Here is a 22,364-nt window from a genome sequence, read left to right on the forward strand (position 1 = left end):
CTCAGTTTTGGGGGTATAAAGAAAATGAGAAACGTTCTTCCCTTCAAGGAGCTCACAGTCTTTATGGGGAGCCTTGTACATGAATAATTATAACATGATGAGCTTAATCTTAGGCATATGAGGAAATGATGCAGGAATTGTCAGAGAGTTACTGACTGACAGCCAGCCATAGAAGACTTCACTAAGAAGGTAGCATTTGAGCTGGGCCTGGCAGGATATTAGTGAATTGTCATGCAAAGGGAAAAAGGACCTACCTGTCAGAGGAAGAGCTGCATCCTGAGAACCAGTGTCTTTCTGGAGTAGAAGATGAGTAAGGGGCAGTGAGAAAAGATGAGGGAGGAGAGAAGTGGTCGAGTATAAATTATGGTGAATCTTGTCTACCATGCTGAGGTGTTGGGAGCCAGCAGAGTAAAAGACCAGGAGTGCAGTCTTCAGATACCTATTTTAGAAAAATTACAGGGAATATTGATTTATAATTTCTTGAATAGATTCATAAAGAAAGAAGGGAGAAATTTCTTTAAAAATAAGCTCCTGATTTTTCAGGGATAAATATAAATTTGTTTCAACTCATGATATATTTTCTTTAAGGTCAGATTATAATTTACTGTGATGGTTAGGCCTGTGCAATCCATTGAATTAATGGGATTAAAATTTGTCCTGTAGCACTCTCATTCCATGTGAAAGTTTTTGCACTGTCAATTCTAAGGACATTTACTATAGGGACCACTATATAACTTAACAATGGATTGTGGCAACAGTGAAAGTAGAAGGACTTCATCCTAGTCCATTCTTCTATTAAGTTTGTCTCTACTTTGCTAGAATGGTGGGATTTTTTTTGAGGGAAAGCAGGGATTTCACAGATTATAGAAAAACCTATATTACATCTTGAAGTTTTAAGTATCTTTGGAAGAGTAACATCAATATATTTCTTTCCCATTACTAGTACACTGAAGAGTAAACACTTTAATGGTTGTATGTGTGTGTGTGTGTGTGTGAGTGAGTGTATATATTATGTTGTATGTTTACCAATTACTAACCTGTGTATACTGACACATTAATTGGTCAGTTCAGAGATGCCAGGTGGTGTATGAACGGGGAATATTCCTCATAACTGCAAATTAGAAAATAGGTTTTGAGTATAATTACAAAAGGACTTATGATTGCTTGTGAAAGAGGCCCCTTAGATGTACATACAATTTATAACACGTGCATCAGAAGCTCTGAGATCTATTTTTGTCACCTAATGTTTTTCTTTTTAAAAAGCAAGACCCTTTGGGCTTTTAAAGTTCCAATCATTAGATACTTTTGCATTCATAAATAGTTATGACTTTGTAGCTAGTATTTAAGCTAGTATTTAAGCAATATTTTGTTAACAAGAAAAAATGTCCTCAAGTTTCAAACAAAAATTTTCGCTAATGTGCAGTAAAAGCATCACTGATTTTATGGGGACATATGAACAATTTATTGAATCTGGAAAGTTTACATAAAAATATGTATAGGAAAGCAGCCTATCATCTGGATAGAGAGACTCTTCAATAAGGAAGAAATGACACAATAGTGTGAACATAGAATTATCTCTAGAATAGGAAAGATGAAAATCTTTGCTTCCAGTTAAATTTTACTCCTGCTGTGAGTATAAAAGAGAAAGATGAGTTAGGATTAAATAATACTTTGGTTCCCGTTTTACATTCTGGGCCTCCTGAGACATTTCAGTCTGATTTATAGAAGTGTATGAAATGCAATCTAACTTTTCCGAAAGTATATCTAAACACTTTAATTCTATACAATGTATTTCTTTTACAGTATGTGAAGTCTGTCATGGATATCCACATAATTTGAAGAGCATAATAGCACATCAAAGGAAATATATGTTCAGATGATAATAATAGAATAAGACTAATTTGTGGCCACATCTTCCGTCAAAATACCAGATAACCAAAGTAAATATGGGTTTCTGGCTAGTGTAGATTACAAAAAAAACTCTCTTTATGTAGTTGGTAATTTCCATCCAGTTTTCCCAGAATTTACTGACATTTTGAGTAAAAACCATTAATTCCATGAAATACTTGGCACATGTTTAGTTTACATGACAAATATCTTCTCAGAACTACAGTGTATGTGTGCCTGTATGCACACACTTATTAGTATGTAACACACATCTTGCATTGGCATGTAAAAGAAGTAATGTAGTAAATTACAATCACTGCTTTCCATGCAAACTTTTTTTTTTTTTTTTGTGGTACGCGGGCCTCTCACTGTTGTGGCCTCTCCCGTTGCGGAGCACAGGCTCCGGATGCGCAGGCCCAGCGGCCGTGGCTCACGGGCCCAGCCGCTCCGCGGCATGTGGGGTCCTCCCGGACCAGGGCACAAACCCGCGTCCCCTGCATCGGCAGGCGGACTCTCAACCACTGCGCCACCAGGGAAGCCCTCCATTCAAACTTTTTTACAAATAATATTTGATAGAATACAACAGGCATTGATTAAATCACTTAAATTTAAGTTTGTTTTAATTGGCCATTTAACTTCTTTGCTAAATTCTGAATATTTGAAAATTTGTTCTTGCCAGTACTTTGCAAGTATATCATAGATAATAAGTAAATGATATGGGACACATTTTAAAAATACTGTTTTGTCCATAATACTGACTGTTCAAAAATTGAGTCCTGACTCCTCTTAAAATGGACCCATCTGTAATGGGTGATAGTGACATAAAGACAAATAAGACACACTATGTCTGCCTTGAAAGAAGTCACAGTCAATTAAAAGGGGAACAGACAAACAGAGGATATGGCATGTGGCAGGTGCACGGGGTGCTGCGGGACCACATAGGAGGGCACTTACCTCATACTTTCATATTTATTCTTCATTACACTCTTCTCCCCTCCCAGCCACACACTAGGTGTTTCAAGGGAGTCCTTGAGAGGATCCGTCTTTACCTGAGGCAAGTGAAAGCCAAAAGGATATTCAGGGTCAAAAAATATATGGAAAAGTGTGGAGCTTAGAGAGGTAAGAGGGAGCAGATCATGAAAAGCCTTGTAAAAATTAGAAAAAGAGAAGAGAGGAGGGCTAAAAGTAAAGGAGAAGGTAATGAAGAATAAATTTGAATGTGCCAGTATGTATTTATTTACACTCCTGCCTAATTGTAGAAGGGATAGAAAACATAGATGATCTAGTATATGCTTGTGATTACCTACATAACATTTATTCCTTGACTTCCCCCATCCTTCTATCCTTTTTCTGTTCCCAGCAGAATCCTAGATACCCTCCTCTCCATGGCCATGCATTTGCAGAGGAGTCCTCTCTACCCCACCTCCCAGGGAACAGATGCTCATTAGTTTAAGCCAGCTCTTGTTAGTGATTGGGTTAGATATCAATGTTTGATATAAATCTGACCAATAAGAGTCTTTAAAAAAAACACAAGAAAGAGATGACCCTCTTCTTCGTTTTGATATTATCATATCTGATATGATACTGGGAGCTGCTGCAGTCATCTTGGTGCCAGCCTGGGGATGAAGCATCCCATGGAGGAGGGCAGAGCTGAGAAAGCCATAGAGAGGAAGAGCCAGAGCTCTGATGTTTGGCACCTGGAGCTACCCTGGGTCTAGACTCCCTGTTATGTGGCACAATTGGTGTCCTCATTGTTTAATCTAACTAAAGGAAAGTTTTATGTTAATTTTAGCTCAATTACCTGATCAGTTAATGAGGAAACAGAAAATCCAGCTTCCTAACAAAAATTAGAAGGCAAGATAGTAAAGAGGGAAAGTAGGGTAGGGACATAAAATGAAGCATGGATAAGACCAAGGCAAACTGCTATCGTAGTACATATGCTTCCATTTGTGTAAGAAAATGACATATGTATGATACACTTACACACAGATATGCATATGCTTTTTTAATCTCCTTATATGAATTCCTGCAAGAACTCACAAAAAATGGGAGTAGGGTGTGGCACCTTAGGATGGGCTTGGGCTCACTTATCATCATATACCATATTGTACTGTTTGAATGTTTAACCATGTGAATATTTTGTTTTCACATTTATTAAAGCGAAACCAGATGATATGCCATCCATATACTCATACAACATTTTGAGCAAAGTTTGAGAAAAATGTTCATACATTTATTTGTATTTCTCTTTTGTTAAGTACCTGTTGGTAGTTTTGGGTCCATTTTTTCTATTAGAGTGTTTTTTTTTTTCTTACCACATGAAATGATTTTTAAGAACATATTAAATTGTTTGATAACATTAGTTTATAGCAGTTGGTTTTTTTCTCTCAGTGATTAGTACCTGATTGTTGAAAAAAATTACAGAAGGGACCCCTGAGAAGAACTAGACTGAGTTCAATCGAGGTTGAATTCCCCAGGAAGTAGACTTTGAGATGGAGATTGTCATATAGGAGATCAATTAAGAGTGCTCTCGGAAACAGTGAATGTGGGAAAGAAGCAAGACTGGGCAGAAGGAGAGGTTAGCCTGCGATGAATTCTCAACATAGGCACCTACAGACTCCCTGGGGAACTCTGAAACTGGGATGGTCCTTCAGAATCATCCCAAGGTGGTGACTAGGCACAGCCTTTATACTCCTCTGTTAATCAGACATCAGAAGCAGGCTGCCCCTGGAAGGGCACATGACCTTGCTTGACCTTGGGTCAAGCAAGTCTCTTCAGCTGATGCAGTTCCCAAAGAGGGCTGACAGGTGAAGACTGTCTGCCAGCAACACTTCAATCAGCTAAGGGAATAAATCTTTCAGATATGAAGGGCATATTAAAGTGTCTACCGCAAATAGGATTAGAGTTTCACTCAGAATGTGTGGTAAAATAAGAGAAATGGATGTAGTTATTGGTAAGAGAATTATTAAATGATGAATCATTATGTCTAAGCTGAATATGTAAAAAGTAAAGATAGGAGTTGATAGATTGAATGAAATTAGATGTATAAAAGGATTAGTTTATAACAGTGGGATTGAACAACAGGTTTAGTGTGAGTGAGGGAAATGAGAGAGTGAAAATGATTGGATATTGTATCTATGGAATGGGTTCTTTGAGATTAAGATGCCCAAATGAAGCCACTGCTGTTCATAATGAAGTACCTGGTTTAGCCTCAGGTATGAGAACCTGAAAAGAGTTAAATCAAAGATAACATGAGTAGAAATCAGAACACTATTGGGCTTAGATGATTACTTAAACATCTACAAGGAATCTGAAGGTTCCAAGGTAAATGGCAGGCTTGGGGTGAAAAGCAAGACTGGGAAACATGTGCTAAGGCTTTGAGGCATAAAATAGAGTAAATTGAAGTTCAATAAATGATAGATATGAGTCAGTGCAGACTATAGCAGAGTCACTTTTATGAGTGTGAAAGAATCTGTGGTACAGAAGAATAAATCTCATTTTCACCTCCAACTACTATGATGCTTTCATCTGGGATTTTAGCAAGTTCATTTTCTAACTTCCCTTAATGGGGAGTCAGTGCCTGCTTAGGAGGAATTCTGGCCTGGCAGGACAGTGCTAGGGTATGGCTTGGTCAGATTGTTGTGAACACCACTTTGGAATGAGCAGAAGGATACAGGAGATGAATACTGGCAACCAATGAGAGTAAAGTCAGAAAAAAGAATTTGTCGTCAAGACCAAAGCCTGAAACCCAAAATGGGGCTCAAAGCCAGTAGATCCTGGAAAACAAAAATCTCTCTGAGAATTGAAGCACAAATATATTCGTAAAACAAAAGAATCCATGAATTGCCCAATGTGAGATAAAATATTTTATTTCTTTAGTTTTTTACTTTCTTCATTTGCTTACAATTCAGTCCATAAAAGTTAGCCTTGGGAGGGGACCCATCTCCTCTGGCCTCCCTCTGCCTCTCATTTTCTTTACTGTGCATTGCCCCAGGGATCTATTTCATCTTGCTGGTAAAGGTCAAGGAATAGTCATTCTTGGCCCCATCCTGGGAGAGGGATGGTGAAATTCTACTGTGTTCCAGCCAGGCTGAGCTATTTGTAGTTCACCAAAGGCATAATGCTCTTTCATACTTCTGCCCCAATGCATATTCTGTTTTCTTTGTTTAGAATGCTTCTCCCTCCTTGAGTGCTTGATGGCACTCATTCTTCAAGGCTATGATTAAACATTTCTTCTTTACCTTCTCTTCTTACCCATAAACTAACTCCCTACCCTGGTCCCCTTACTCAGTTAGTGGCTCACTCTTCTGTGTTCCCATAGTACCTGATATGTAGCATGAATGACATAGTTTTGTGATTCTATATTTTCTCTTCTATATTTTCCATTAAATAGGCAACAACTTCAAAATGAGGCTGAGAGCCTGTTTACCATTGTAGCCTAAACATCTAACATGTTGGCCATGTTATAAATGTAAGCCAAACACCTAACATATTAGTTATCTATTGCTGCATAGCAGCTTACCCCAAAACTTGTGGCTGAAAACAAAAAATATTTATACTCTCACAGTTTCTGTGGGCCAGGAATCCAGGAGGGGCTTAGCTGGGTGGTTCTGGCACAGGGTCTCTCTGAGGTTGCAGTCAGCTGTTGGCCAGAACTGCCATCATTCAAGGCTTGACCGGGTCTGAAGGATCCACTTTCAAGCTGATACATGCAGTTATGGACAAGTTTCAGTTCCCAGCAGGCTGTTAAACTGAGGGCTTCAGTCCCTCACAGTGCCATGTGGGCCTCTCCAAAAGGCTGTTCACAGTACAGTTACTTGCTTTCCTCAGTGCAAAAGAGCTGAGAAAGTGAGAACATGAGAGGACACACATAAGACAGAAGCCAGACTCTTTCTAATCTAATCCTAGAAGTGACATGTCATCACAGCTGACCCTTGAGCAACACAGATTTGAACTGTGGGAGTCTAGTTATACTCGGATTTTTTTCAATAAATAAGTACTACGGGACTACACAATCTCTAGTTGGTTGAATCTGTGGTTGGCAGAACCTCAGATACAGAGGAACTGCAGATACCGAGGGCCAGCTGGAAAGTTATACTAGGATTTTCGACTGCATAGGTGTCAGCATCCCTAACCCCCATGTTGTTCAAAGGTCAATTGTTTTTCTGTATTTATTTGTTAGAAGCTAGTCAGCAAGTTCAATACATAGTCTAGGGGTGAGAATTTAACAAAAGCATGACTACCATGAGGCAGGGATCAATCAGGACCATCTTAGAAGCTGCCTACCACACATTTTATCTGGTAAAATATCTGCTTAATCAATACTATTGAATATGTAAAGTGGTTGGTGATAGTCATGAAGGTTCAAGTGTTTCAGTTTTCAACATATTTGAAAGAATTGCTAATTTTTAAGAAACCATTGCTAGGAGAAAGTAAAATGTATTAACTATTTGGAGTAGTAAATAATTCTTTAAAATAATTGTTAAATATATATATTTTTAATTTTATTTAATTTTGGCTGCGTCGGATCTTAGTTGCAGCACGCGGGATCTTTCGTTGCCACATAGGCTCTTCGTTGTGGTGCGTGGGCTTCTCTCTAGTTGTGGCGTGCGAGTTTTCTCTTCTCTAGTTGTGGCAAGCAGGCTCCAGGGCGTGTGGGCTCTGTAGTTTGCGGCACGTGGGCTCTAGTTGAGGCGTGCGAGCTCAGTAGTTGTGGTGTGCGGGCTTAGTTGCCCCGCAGCATGTGGCATCTTAGTTCCCTGACCAAGGATTGAACCCGCGTCCCCTGCATTGTAAGGCGGGTTCTTTACCACTGGACCACAGGGAAGTCCCCTAAATAATTGTTAAATATTAACTTCCTCAAATGGCACATAGGAAGTACTTTCTCACTGAAAATAATGAAGAGAAGATATTTGGGCTATTTTACTTATGATTTTCTTTCTTTCTTTCCCTGAAATGATGGTCATGTACCATTACTAAAAGTTACTTTAGAATCAAAAGATTCAATTGGTCTTATTCATTTATTTATTCATCCTTCAGTGAGCATCTTTTGAACACTTATTGTGCACAGGGCATTGCCCTTGCTTTAGATATCATGCTATTTGTTTTACAAACCTTAAATGAATTTTTACTTCCATGATGAAACCTTAGTTTTTAATTGCATAGTGAGAAGAATGTTCATGTATAATATGAATATGGAAAAGCAAATTTATAATATAGCATTCTTCTAGGTTTCTCCCTAAAAGGAAGACCATTTCCATGGGAAGTACTTATGACAGGGGCCTACAACCTATAGACTACAAATGAAATCTAGCCTATGCTTGTTTTTGTAAATAAAATTTTCTTGTAATAATACAGCCACACCTGGGAATTCCCTGGTGGTCCAGTGGTTAGGACTCTACAGTTTCACTGCCAGGGGCCTGGGTTCAATCCCTGGTCAAGGAATTAAGATCCTGCGAGCTATGTGTCGCGGCCAAAAAAAAAAGGTAAAAAAAGGTAAAAAAAATACAGCCGTACCCATTTGCTTACATATTGTCAATGGCTGCCTTTGTGCTGCAACAGCACAGTTATGAAAGAAACATCCTAGCCTGCAGAGCTTAAAATGTTTACAATCTGGACCTTTGCAGGAAAAGTTTGCCAATTTCTGACTTGAGGCCAACAATTAAAAATTATACTTTGGGACTCCCCTGGTGGCTCAGTGGTTAAGGCTCTGCGCTCCTAATGCAGGGGGCCGGGGTTCCATCCCTGGTAGGGGAACTCAGATCCCGCATGGCGCAACTAAGACCCAGCACAGCCAAATAAATAAATAAATAAATACTTTAAAAAATTATACTTCATGACTTGCTAGACTAATAATTATTAAATACTTACTTGACAATTATTTAGTGCTATATTCAACTTTCCACAATAATACCTCAAGCCATCTATCTAGTTATAGTTATTATTATAATTATACATGTATGTGGTAATAATAGCAATAGCTACTTTAATTGAGCACTTACTATGTGCCAGGCAATATGTTAAAATACACACATACATACACACATATCTTATTTATCCTTACAAAAACACCAAGAGAAAAGCACTGTTTCACAGATGAGGAAACTGAGGTTAAATGTGGCAGGATTTCAGATTTGATTTATTTAATTCCAGAGCCCAAATTTGTTGTATATGTCTCCTCCATTTCTTAGTATTACCTCCATGAATATTATATTCTTTTCAAACTGAAATCTTCCTTATTCCACAAATGTGCCTCTTTCCCATCTTTCTACCTTTTTGCTCCTTCTACTTCCAACTCTTGGAATGTCCTTCGCACTCATTTCTTCATGTCTGAATTTTACTAATCTGTCAGAGAACTCCTTAATCACCACCTCTTCCATGACACCTTTCCTGAATCTCCAGCCAGAAGTAATCTCAGTCCTGTTTGTCAGCTACATAGCAACTAGCATGGTTTCTGGCACACTTTAATTGTTCAGTACATGCTATTGAATGCTGTTAAAATTCTGCTCTGTAACATTGCATATGAATTATTTTGTCTTCATAGAATACTTTTCTTCTAAAAGCTCTAGTAAACTAGAAGGTTTTTTTTTCCCTAGGCTTGTTATCATAGAGAAAACTGACAGTCATAATGTATAATCTAATGCATAGAAAGGGAATGTGACAAGAAGATGTCTCATTTCAATCTGAAATTGCAAGTATCTTCAGTAATTTTCTCTAAGCAGTTTTTATACACTTCATTTCCTTTTCATCAGAAATGTTCAGTAGCTGCAGGTGTGAAATGCAGGTTGACCATGTAAAACCGTCGTGGACGTAGGCTGTCATTTTGCAAAGTCCACTGGATAATTGTTAGGTTTTTATAAATAATATAATAAAGGATATTTTAGGAATAAATCAGTTTCCTAAGACTCTTATGTATGTTCTAGAATATGCTTCTCATTTGGATACTCTCCAAAAGGACCATGGAATTATAAAAGCCAGATCACCTTTCTCCATGTAATTAAGGACATTTATGACAGTTGCCATTGACACACACACACAGGTTTTATTCATTTTATTTCACTTAGTATTTTTAAAAGATTGCATTGAGCTAAGAGCTGTGGAGAGAATAAAGGAAATGTAAGTCACTGTGAAAATATAACCTAGTCTGGAAGAGATAATGAACAATGCAAGGTAGTATAAAATCAAATTATCAGTGTAATGGTACATGTCATGGCTTCAGAAGATGGAGACAGAGTCTTTTCTAAATTTAGCACTTGATTACCCACTGTCTTGTACTATGTATTACATTACTTACAAGAAACATTCAAGAAGCTTTTGCTTTATAGTCTGCATGGGCTACCCAGCAGTTTTTTCTGGCTTTGATGCAAAATCACTTAACAGGGCCAGCCCTTGCAGTGAATCATTCCTCAAGGGATCATCTCTTATTCCTGGAATTAAAATTCTGTCCCTACCAATTTGTGTTAATAGCTAAGATACTGGTCTCAAGTCCTACCCAAGTACTCACAGTCATTACTCTAGATGTATTACCTACAAAGTACTACTATTTATTTTCTTGCTTTTCCCTCTAGATTTTCTTTCCTCTTCTATATTTTAGTTTAATTCTGATGATATTTGGTTTAATAGGGAAAATGGAAACTCAGATTTATTAACTGCATACTGTGTCTGATTATGTGCTAGTTCTTTTTCATTTGTGTTCTCTCACCTTTTTCTGCCCACATAAACCCTAGAATGTAGTTGTTAATCCTCATTTTTAAAGAAAAACTGAAATCCAGAGCAGTTAAATGAATTGTCTAACATTGAACAGGCAAGTTTTCCACAGACTCCAGCATCTGGTAAAAGACAAAGAGCAATATTTAATGTTGTATATTTTATTCTAACAAAAAGTTGAGTAAAAAGTAGCACAGAATTGAAGATGAAACAGACAATGGAACAGGATACCATGAGTGAGAAACAGAGACACAGAAACAGATTCATGAAGACTTCAAATACTGGAATTATCAGACAGATTGAAAACAAAAGCACTTTACTTGCTGTTTCTAATCAATAAAAGCAAGCCTGAAAATGTTGTTAGGGAATTGAAAATGCTAAATGGTGATCAATGTATTTGAAAAAGAACCAAATAGAAATTTTAGAACTGAAAAGCATAACTGAAAGTAAGAAAATGGTTTGATAGCAGACTAGACACAGCTGAAGAAAGAACCAGTAAGCTGGAAAATGAGTGTAAGAAAACTATTCAGAATGCAATACAGAGAGAAAAATGATGAAAGTACAAAAGAGAGAATAAATGATAAGGAGAATAAAGTCTGACATTATTTCACTCGAATCCCAAAGGAGAGAAAAGAGAAAACGGGGTAGAGGCAATATTTTAAGTGATACGGTAAGGAGTGTATGCTCCTCCAATAGTCTTTCCTATTTCTGCTTATCAAAACTACATCCTTTCAGTTCCTCAGGCCAAAAATCTTAGTCATGCCTGCCCTCTCTATTTCTCTCCTACCCTGTATCCAACACATCAAGAAATTCTATTAGTCTACCTTCAAGATACATCCAGAGTCCAACCACTTATCACCAACTCAGATGCAAATGCCCTGATCTATCCTGGGTCACTGGTCTTAACAGATCTCCTTGCTTCCGGGTATTATACCATATAGTACACACAAGTGTACCCTACGATGTTTTTATGGTTGACATTTTCTGCTTTTATTATTTTTTTCTTATTGTCTCCATGTTCTACTTTGTTTTTGGGTAGTTGGTTAACTCTGTTCAGAAGTAGAGACTGCCCATACCTTGACTATGGCAATAGTCTTCAGGCTCTGCCTCTTCCAGTCACTTTTGCATACCTATGGCATGCTAACCAGCAGAAGGGCAGTGTGCCATCAATCTAGAATTTCTTGTCTTCCACTTACTGGAAATATAACTTTGTGATTACCTTTTCTGTAAATGGGGAATGGTAATAATAGAAGCTACTTCAAAGAATTATTTTAAGGCTATTTCAATGAGCTTCAGTAAGTAAAAGGAATTTAACATGCTCCCTGCACATAATAAATGCTCGATAACCATTAGCTATTATTATTACTATGCCAGTCTCTGCTTAAATCTCTTCAATATTTTTCATTGCCTACAGAATTAAGCATAAACTTAACATAATAATAAACCTTCTTTTACTTATCTAAACTTAGCTCCAACTTCTTCCTCATGTAAAATACCAGCTTCATCTATGCTCTTTCCACCTCTATGCCCTCATGTTTTGTGTTCTGTCCCAGCTTTCTTGCCTGAAAACTGCAGCTTTTCACAACCATCTTCCTTCCCAGCCACAGTCTGATTTCTTCTCCCCCTGCTTTTTGACCATGCTTCATTTATCTGTTATCACCTCTCAAGTTATATTGCATTATAATTTGTTTGCATGTCTGATGCCACATTTGATTGCATACTTCTCAAGGGCAGAGATTTTAAAAAATTTTACTAGACTTTATTTTTTAGAGCAGTTTTAGGTTTACAGAAAAATCAAGCAGAAGGTATAGAGATTCCTCATATACTCCCTGCTGCCACACAGGCATGGCCTCCCCCACTATCAACATTCCCCTCCAGAGTGGTACATTTTTTGCAACCAGTGAACCTGCATTGACACATCATTATCATACAAAGTCCATAGTTTACACTAAGGTTCACTCTTGGTGCTGTACATTCTATGGGTTGGGACAAATGTATAGTGACATATATCCATAGTTACAGTATCAGAGAGAATAGTTGCACTGCCCTAAAAATCCACTGTGTTCCACCTATTCATCCCTCCATACCTCCTAACCCCTGGCTAGAAATTCTTTTCCAATTTATCCTTTGAACATAACATAATACCTAATACATAACTGACCCCAAATAAATGTTTTTACATGTATGACTGAATGAATGAAAGGAGGAAGGGACAAATTAGAGAGAATGAACGCATCTTGTCATTCTTGCTGGCTGATGTTTTGTCTCTGTTTCAGTGGTTACTCATACTTCCTTAGCCTACTCAGAAGACCACCCCCACAAACTACCATCTTTCAGAACCTGGCTTATTTTTGAGATGCTTATTCAAACCCCACCATATATATTAAACCCGAATCAAGAGTGAACTCTGGAAGCTTTTAAGACTTATTTTATGAATTATCTATTTAATTCAATATATCACACTTGCATTTTTTGTTTCATGAACCTATGTCTATATTCCTCAGTGAGACTAAATTATATTGTTATGTGGTGGGTAAAGTTTCACCCCCTCACTTTTTATGAGCAAGAGGTGCCTTAATTTATTGCTTTTCACTTGGGATTGTAGACAATGGCCATGGAACAGAGAAACTTGCTGGTCTCTAATGAATTCACAGTCTTAGTCACTTTTATATCAATTCAGCTAACTGTCTAGGACAAAATTATTGGGGACTAATTATAAACATAACAAGGAAGTAAATTTTTTGAAGATTTGAGCTTACAACAATTTCCATAAAAAGTCATAGAGGATTGCCAAATTGTTGTTAAAATAATATAACTTCTGTGTGCTAGCAGGAGTTATTTACAGAACCTTTTCCATCCTTTCCCCAGTATTTTAAACATTCTAAAACTACAACTTTGATCTTATTTTGTTTTGCTATAAATTCAAGAAGAAAATGTTATACATGTTGCTGATTTTTAAGTCATCATTTTCTTTATTTCTGCTCCCCCAATACTGAACATAAGGGAAGATTACTTTGGATTTTTGAAATTTCATTCACTTAGTTTTGACCATATAGGAAGATATATTTATCTGTGAGTGATAGTTTTGTTTTTGTCTACATTATAAAACTATTTTGCACTAATATTTTTTCATCAAGGTTAATTCACTGGGATGCTTTTTTACAGTTTGAGGGATTTCTGGGAAAAGTGCTTTGAGAAGCCTTGAATTGGGGTTTTATGAATCAGGGAGGTATGAAACTTCTCCTTTTAATAAAGATCAATACTCACTTGAAATATTATGGGAAAAAATTAGTCCAATCATATAAAAGACATATTTTTTTAGTTAAGGTTTTAGTCATTCATGTAATGGCAGTCTTAACAATTATGCTGAATGATCTATCATTATGAATTAAATAATAATACTCTTCCTTCTTGGAACATTTCTACAGTGAAAGGTATTTACCATTTTAGAAGAAAACAAAGCATTCAATAAACATTATTTTTAAAATATACTGCTGAGTGTATTCCTCATTATGATCTTATAATTAATACCAGTTTTAAGTTGAAATCTCAATTCATGTTTACTAAAGTAATTTCAAGTCTTAAAAGGTAAACTGAGTGATTAGGTTCATGGCAGTTCTATTTTTATTCACAGAGAATGCCTCTGAGGTAGCAATTACTGCTCCAGGAACTAGTAACCATAGAGACAGCTCCACAGGCCCAACACCTGACTGCTCACCTCCATCCCCTGACACTGCCCTCAAAAATATTGTAAAAGTCATTCGACCCCAGGTAAGTGTCCAGCATGACATCATCTGCACGATAATATATTTCAATTTTGAATCAGTGCGTGTGCACCATTTATATTGCAATGCCTGGACTATCTTATAATAAGTAAATGGATTTTCAGCTTAAAAGAATGGACTTGGAAGAGAATGTTTCCTTCCCTTGGAGCTGATGATAGACGTTGAAATCTGTATTCGCTTTTGGAAAAACGAATTTGTATATTACATGAAAAAACAAATTACGCTTACAAAAAATGGCTATTTCACATCATTTTTCTCTTACAACTTTTTAATAATTTTGATCCAATTATTGAGCTGCTACATGTTTTCTGGTGTTTCCTTCTCCTTTTGTCTTCATTTCTCTGGATATGCTGCATTGTTTGTGATCACTTCTTTATCCTTCGACCCCGGTTGTTTATATATATGTATTTATTCCTGTTCTTTATGGCTTCAGACTAATTTTGTCTGTGTTTAATACTGCACCTCTCATTGCTCCTTATTTTCCTCCAGTGCTCACTTTCCTCTGGCTGGTCTCTTTACCCTTTGTTCTTTTTTTCCATTCCTGTCACTTTTCTGTATGGGTTTCTTTCTCTTCCCCCTTCTCTTTCAGTTGGATTTCCCAGTAGGCGGTTTGCAGGCAAGCTTTAGAAATATCATTGGGACAAGCTGTTCTGTGATATTTCATTGAAAATAGCACTTATAAAGCTGTTTGCATTATATTTTTGCCAACAGATGGACTCAGAACATGGAATTGGTGATGTTCTCAACCTGGCTCATTCTGAATGGGCCTCATAAAATCCAAGAGAGGGGAACTTTGGATCAGATCAATGCCATTCACTACCTACTTAGATATATAGTATGAACGAATACTTTTAGCCAATATGCAGAACAAATATGTCTTTTAAGGTTGTTTTGGTCTAAATGAGCAATGATTTGTTTAATATCTTACCTTCTTTACCATAACTTACTTTGGATTATTTTATTATAATCATCATCCTCATCAGTAATGGTATTTAAGCTTTACATATCCACTACAGCTTATAGATAGAACACTTTCATACAAATTGTTTTGTTTAACCTTTATCAGTTCCAAGGGAATGTATATTTTAGTGTTATCCTTATGGATATTGGCACTCCAAAGGGACTAAGTTGTGCAACTGATTGGAAGTTTCTTTCCTTTCTTTGGTATAATAATTAACTGTCTCCTGCAATCCTGTTCAGAGGGTAGAAAAATCCTCATTATGTTGTATAACTTGTTACATCTTTGTGAGGCTAAAACTTACAGGTTCATAGGCATAGGTAACATTTCACACAATGTCCCAATATGTGCAGGAGAAAATTGTCTTCAATAATTCCTCTTCCTTTTCAGGGAATTTGACCTAGTTCATTTTTTTTTTTTTTTAAGAAGATGTTGGGGGTAGGAGTTTATTAATTAATTAATTAATTTTTGCTGCGTTGGGTCTTCGTTTCTGTGCGAGGGCTTTCTCCAGCTGTGGCAAGCGAGGGCCACTCCTCATCGCGGTGCGCGGGCCTCTCACTGTCGCGGCCTCTCTCGTCGCGGAGCACAGGCTCCAGACGCACAGGCTCAGCAGTCATGGGTCACAGGCCCAGTTGCTCCGCGGCACGTGGTATCCTCCCAGACCAGGGCTCGAACCCGTGTCCCCTGCATCGGCAGGCAGACTCTCAACCACTGCGCCACCAGGGAAGCCCGACCTAGTTCATTTAATTCAAGAAATAACCCTCACTAAACTTAGATTTAGATGCTAAATATCACATTTATTATCATTGGCTTTCTCATTAGATGAAGGTGTTTCTGGTGTTATTGTGCAGCGATTACATTTTCAGCATTTTAAACTATTTATGCAGGAGATTGCCCTATATATGTTAATAAAATCTATTACTAAACATATTTATCTTTATACCAATATAAATTCTCTAATGTAAATGCATTTGGTCATTCAATGAATGAAAAACAGATTCTTTTCTACATAATCTAATCAACTCTACAGGACCTTATTCCATGAATCCTCCTTTGCATATTCTATTTTGTTGTATTTTAACTTATTTTAGTAAACTTTGAAGAAAACTAGAGGTAGTTTTAAAGCCAGAAATTCCATTTGACTCTATTCCTTGGTTCTGTCCATTTTTAAAAGTGTATGAAGGTAACTGACTCCACTTTCCTTTCTTAGATGTTATAATGATGATTTAGGGAGGGAAAAATGAAGGGAGAAAGTCAGGAAACTAAGTCTGATAGCATTTAAATGAGAACCAATGCAGCCTGTACGTGTGTATGTTATAGAACAATAACAGCTAAGGTATGTAACTGGGAAAGAATATAACCTCAATTGGGTTACCCTTTCTTTCATCTCAGAGACATTGGTGCATTACTTATTTCTCCTCATGAGTCCTGATCTCCTGGGGTTCCTCATTCACTGTAGAGAGCAGGGAATAGAAAATTCAAGCGAACGTAATTATGAAGGAGTATTTGGTAGGACATGTGATTTCAGGAAAGGGTTTAGAGACCAGAGGGTGTGGATGGGGGACAGCTAGATGGATAGAATAGAGGACTCCCTGGTGTGTTTTGACAAGTCACAGGTGTGTCAGGCATTGAGCATTGTCAAGAGCTACTGTTCCAAAGAAAAGATAATTATTAGTTAGCTTATGTAAGAGCCTATACTTTGATCATAGGTTTAACCCTCTGAAGTGTTTGCTAATTCTCCTGGCTTTTCTGTCTGGAAATGCAAGAATGTGGTTTGATTGACTTGTGGGTATTTAAATACTTTTTTTTTCCATTTACTAATTAGAAATTAATAACATGGTTGAAATTATCATTTCACTCTTAAAATTGGTGATGGGCCTTGAAAATAAAAGTATAAATGCAACTTTTATTCATGAATTTACATTTATTTGCCTGAGCATTAGCAGATGTGTTTAATCTTATTGTGAGAAGAGTGACATAGATGAGAGATAAAAACAGGACTTTTCATCTTATTCACTGCAAGTAGATACTGATTAGATAGAGCAAGTTAGGTTACATCTCCTTTGCCTGATGCATACCTTTACTAGTCTACTTTCCATAACTATAAATGAAGAATATCCATTGTAACCAAGTTCTTGCTTTCAGTATGAGGTAGAGCTGATTATACATTTCATGTATTTCTGATTGGTGTTTTAATTACGGAAGCTACAGACGTTGCAGTGCTTTGTTGAGTTTGATTCTATTTGGCATATTTATTAACTCATTAAGTCATAGCTGTTCTGCATCCTGTATTTGATCTTTTTTTTTTTTTTTTTTTTTTTTTTGCGGTACATGGGCCTCTCACTGTTGTGGCCTCTCCCGTTGCGGAGCACAGGCTCCGGACGCACAGGCTCAGCGGCCATGGCTCACGGGCCCAGCTGCTCCACGGCATGTGGGATCCTCCTGGACCGGGGCACGAACCCGTGTCCCCTGCATCAGCAGGCGGACTCTCAACCACTGCGCCACCAGGGAAGCCCTGTATTTGATCTTTTTACCTTTGCTTCTTTGGGCTCTTTCATGTCTTAAAATTCTCCAGACTGTGAAACGTTCTATTTTCAATTCATAGAGCCTGAAAGATTTATGTGCTACTGGCTTCTCTTTGTTTTTCTCCAGTATATTAACCCACAAGCCTGAGTTTCTCTCTTTAGATGAATTCACAAGGCTGGGTTCACTTACTTATACTTGAAAATAAAATTATTTTTAAATTTGAAAAAATACTTGAAATACTTGAAAAAATATTACCTTTAAAAAATTTAGGTAGGTCTATTGACATACAAGTTTTTTTTTTTTTGCTACTAAATAATTATAGTTCCTTGTAATGGCTTTGTTTTTTTAAAGTTCTCCTGATGAAAGTATATTTTTCCCCTAATTGAAGAATACAATACAGTTTGATGGATTTTGACAACTGTGTTTGTAAGTGTAACCACCACTCAAAGCAGGATATATATAGAACATTGGTGTTACCCCAGAAAAAAGAGGTATACCTCATACCTCTTTCCAATCAATGGCCCCTATTCCTGCCTCAGAGACAACTTCTTTCTGATTTTTATCACTATTGTTAAGAATTGCTTATTCTTGGACTTTATATAAATGGAATCCTAGAGTGTGTGTGTGTGTTTTGTATATGTCCAGGTCTGGCTTCTTTCACTCAGTGTAATGTTTTGGGGATTCACTCATGTTATTCCGTTTTTTACTGAGTAGTACCATTGGATTAATATAGTACAGCTTGTTTATTCAGTCTCCTGTTGATTGATACTTGTGATGTTTCCTGTTATTTGCTATTATGAATGAATATGCTGTGAAGTCATGTTCAAGTATTTGTAAATACATATATTTTCTTATAGATACCAAAGAGTGGAATTGTTGGGGAGTAGGGCAAATGAGTAGCTAACCTTATAAGAAACTTGCCAAGAGTTTTGCAAAGTAGTAGTTCCATTTTATAATCCCCAACAGAAATATCTGAGATTTTCAGTTTATCCACAATCTCTCCAACATTTACACTTACAGTTTTTTCATTTTAACCATTCTTATGTGTATGAAAGGATTTCTCATTATGGCTTTAATTTGCATTTTCCTGGTGACTAGTGATATTGAGCACCTTTTCCTGTGGCTGTCGCTCATTTTATATCTTTTGAGAAGTGCCTGTTCAAATCCTTTTTATGGGATTGTTCAATTTTCTAATTGTTGATTTGTAGTAATTCTTTATAAATTCTCATGTAATTCCAAAAGATATGAGGCATTTGTCAAGTTTATGCACTGCAAATATTTTTCCCAGTCTGTGTTTTGCCTTAATATTTTTTAGTGGCACCTTTTGATGAACAGAATATTTTAATTTTGGTGAGATCCAATTTATCAATTTTTTTTCATGGTTAGTGCTTTTTGTGTCTTGTCCAGGTTATAAATATATGTACCCATATTTTTTTTCTAGAAGCTTTCTGGTTCTGGCTTTTGCATTTAGTTCTATGATCCATCTCAAATCATTTTTGTATGGTGTGAGGTGGGAGTCAAGGTTCATTTTTTTCCTATGTGGAAAAAGACCTTCCTCTCCTCATTGAGTTGACTTAATGCTTTAGTACTGTTTACTACTTTAACTTTCCAATTCTTCATTGTTGGTATATAGAAATGCAAATGAGTTTATATCATCCTTGCATCCTGCCACCCGGATAATTTCTTTTAAAAATTACAGTAGCTCCTTTAAAAATAATTTCCTTAGGGTTTTCTCCTCTCCTGTCACTTGAAAATAATGATGGTCTTACTTTTTTCTTTCTGATCTTTATGACTTTTATTTCTTTTTCTTACTGCTATGACTGCATTGCAGTGGTGCACGGAAGGGGTAAAGCCAAAAATCCTTGCCTTATTTGCTATCTTTGAGGTAAAGCATTCAGTATTTCAACATTAAGTATAAGCTCTAAGTCTTGTATGTACCCTTCTACTTCTAGTTTGCTGAGAGTTTTTAACATAAAAGAGTGTTTTTTCCCATTTTTTCATTTTTTTCTGCGTATATTTAGATGATCATATGACTTTTTTCTCCTTTCGTTCTGTTGAAGTGATAAATACATTCTTTTACTTTTGAATATTAATCCAACTTTGCATTTTTTTGATTAGGTACCTCTTGGTTATGATGTTTTACCCTTTTTATATAGTACCTGATGCAAGAGGCATTTTAGATAAAACATTACTGTGTGGAGAGATGGGTTAGACCTAAGGGGGTCAAAGATACCTGGTTGGCTGGGATTTTGGAATGATACTAATAGATATAGAAAAAACGAGCAGAAGTTTATTTTGATGATGGAGAGGATGGCATGATAAATTTGGTTTTGTAAACTTACTGAGTGTGAGGCATGATATACAAATTAGAATATTGGTGGGGAATTATGGTGAGAGAGGTAGGAGCTTAAGGTAAAGATTTTATAGTCATTAATAGAATTTGATGGTGAAGGGAGATAGTACCAAAGGTAGTATGCTGGGAAATGTTTACACTTAAGGAAAAAAGTTAATATTTGTTGAGCACCTAATATAATTTAATTTTCATGATTTTGGGGGAATGGGTATTATTATTGCCATTTTATAGGTGAGGAAATTGAGAACAAGGAAGTTTAAGTAATTTCTTCACATATACTTGAGAAAAGAGGGCCTTAGCAAAAGACAGAGAGAAGGAGCATTGACAGAGTATAAAGAAGGAAGACAAAACATTTTCATGACTATAAAGGGAGAAAAGAAAACTGAAGAAGAGATTAGTCAATACTGTCAAAACTTGCTGGGAGATGGAGGAAAAGGGAGATCAAAATGTCACTTTATTTGCTGATTATGAGGGCAAAGACCTTCAAGAATGCAAATTCCCTCAAGTGGAGAAGGTAGAAGCTTAAGATGCAAAGAGTTGAAGAGTTGGAGAAAAGCAATGCACTGACTGTAGATTAATCTTTTGAATAGGTTGGTGGTAAAAGGAAAGAAAGTATTATGGCATTGTGTTGAAAGATGGGCATGGTTAAGAAAACAATTTTGCTTTCATTTCAGGATGCAGGAAATTAAACCTCGTTGTAGAGAATAGGAAAGAGGAGACTAAAAGTTGATTAGAGAGACATGAATGATGGAGACTGAAATGTTAAATTTTATAATAGAAGGAGTGACTAAATCTAATTAGCTCCGAAGTTCAAACATTCTGGCATTACTAGATGCAAGAGACACTTTGGATAAAGCATTGGTTGTTAAAGTACTGCTTTCTTGGGCTATGACCTGGGTGGTAGTTTTATTTGGGTGTATTTTTCCACTTCCTTCTTCTGTTTCATGACACAAATCAAATCTAAAGTTAGAGAAGAGGATGTTTGAGAAGTGACCCAAGGTGGAGGAAGAAAAAGAGACTATTTTAGTACATTATCGTAGATAAATCATTCAAACCGGTGCTTAATGTTGAACATTATAGCAACGTATTTTAATGAACATAGATGTATAGTAAAGGAAGCCAACCTTAGAAAATTTGAAAGTTCTGATTATTTTGAGGTCCTCCTGGTACTGTCCAGATCCTACCACATATTTCAAATCCCATCCTAAGTAGAATTCAGCAGAATGAAATGGCTCCAGGCTGCACTCTTTTGCAGCTAAGGAGGGACCCTATCAAGAAGAATCAAAGAGGCCAGAGGGGCAAAGAAAAGAAAAAGTCAAGGGCCCAGTTTTCTCAAGAGGCTAAGGGAGATGATTTGCAGAAAGATGAGCTGCTCCTGAGCTCCTACCCATGATGGACTCTGTTTCGATCAGGTGACAACTCAACTTGAAGGAATTAAATACTTCGGGTATTCTCCTGGACTTTCTGTGTGCTTAATGAACTAATAATAAAGTAATTTAATAATAAACCATACTATCTCTCCCATTATTAATGGTTTAGAACCGGGGTTGTATAAAATTCTTGCCACATCTAGAATAACATTTTACTGGGCACTGTAGGGTTATAGAATACATATGCTAAAATTTAAAATTAGAAATGAGAGTGGGTATGTAAAAAGCAGAGGCATATAACTCAGAATGAGTATAGCATATTGTATTAGGTTGAAGCAAAAATAGATAAGGTATAAAAAGTTTTTCAAAGAGGTAATCTTTTAAAAATATCATTATTATCGAGCACTGAACCATTTATTTCTGTTATTGCACATGTGTTTCATTTATTTCTTATAAAATCCCTACAAGGTAGGTGTTTTTTCTTTATTTTACTGATTGGGTCTGAGACTAGGTTGAATAATTTTCCCAGTGTTACACAGCCACTGACTGGAAGAACTCTGATCTCCTAACTCCAATAGTCTGTTAATGTTAATTACTCATTAGGGAGAAAATAGTCAAGATGGCCTATTGATATTCCAGAAGGATGATGAAGTTTGAGAGGAGAATAATAGATTAGAAAAAGGAAGAAGAGCGGAAGCAGAGATGGCAACAGTTTGTAGCCTGAGGAAGGGAACCAAAGAAGACTGTATACTATCATTTGGAGTCTTGCAGCCAAAGCT

General features: G+C 36.7%; 1 protein-coding gene across 8 annotated transcripts in view; it reads left to right on the forward strand.

The window, feature by feature from the left end:
- Positions 1 to 22,364, forward strand: part of ANKS1B (ankyrin repeat and sterile alpha motif domain containing 1B) — a gene marked incomplete at both ends in the record, with an annotated part of 1,149,683 nt that overhangs the window by 470,701 nt on the left and 656,618 nt on the right. For all 8 annotated transcript variants that reach the window (XM_081250042.1, XM_081250054.1, XM_081250053.1 and 5 more), the window contains one exon: positions 14,228 to 14,364. In XM_081250042.1, the coding sequence (XP_081106168.1) occupies positions 14,228 to 14,364 (137 nt within the window). The remainder of the gene's footprint in view (positions 1 to 14,227; positions 14,365 to 22,364) is intronic.

This window comes from Mesoplodon bidens (assembly GCF_964165515.1).
Source record: "Mesoplodon bidens genome assembly, chromosome: 11".
In the NCBI taxonomy this organism is placed as follows: Eukaryota; Metazoa; Chordata; class Mammalia; order Artiodactyla; family Ziphiidae; genus Mesoplodon; species Mesoplodon bidens.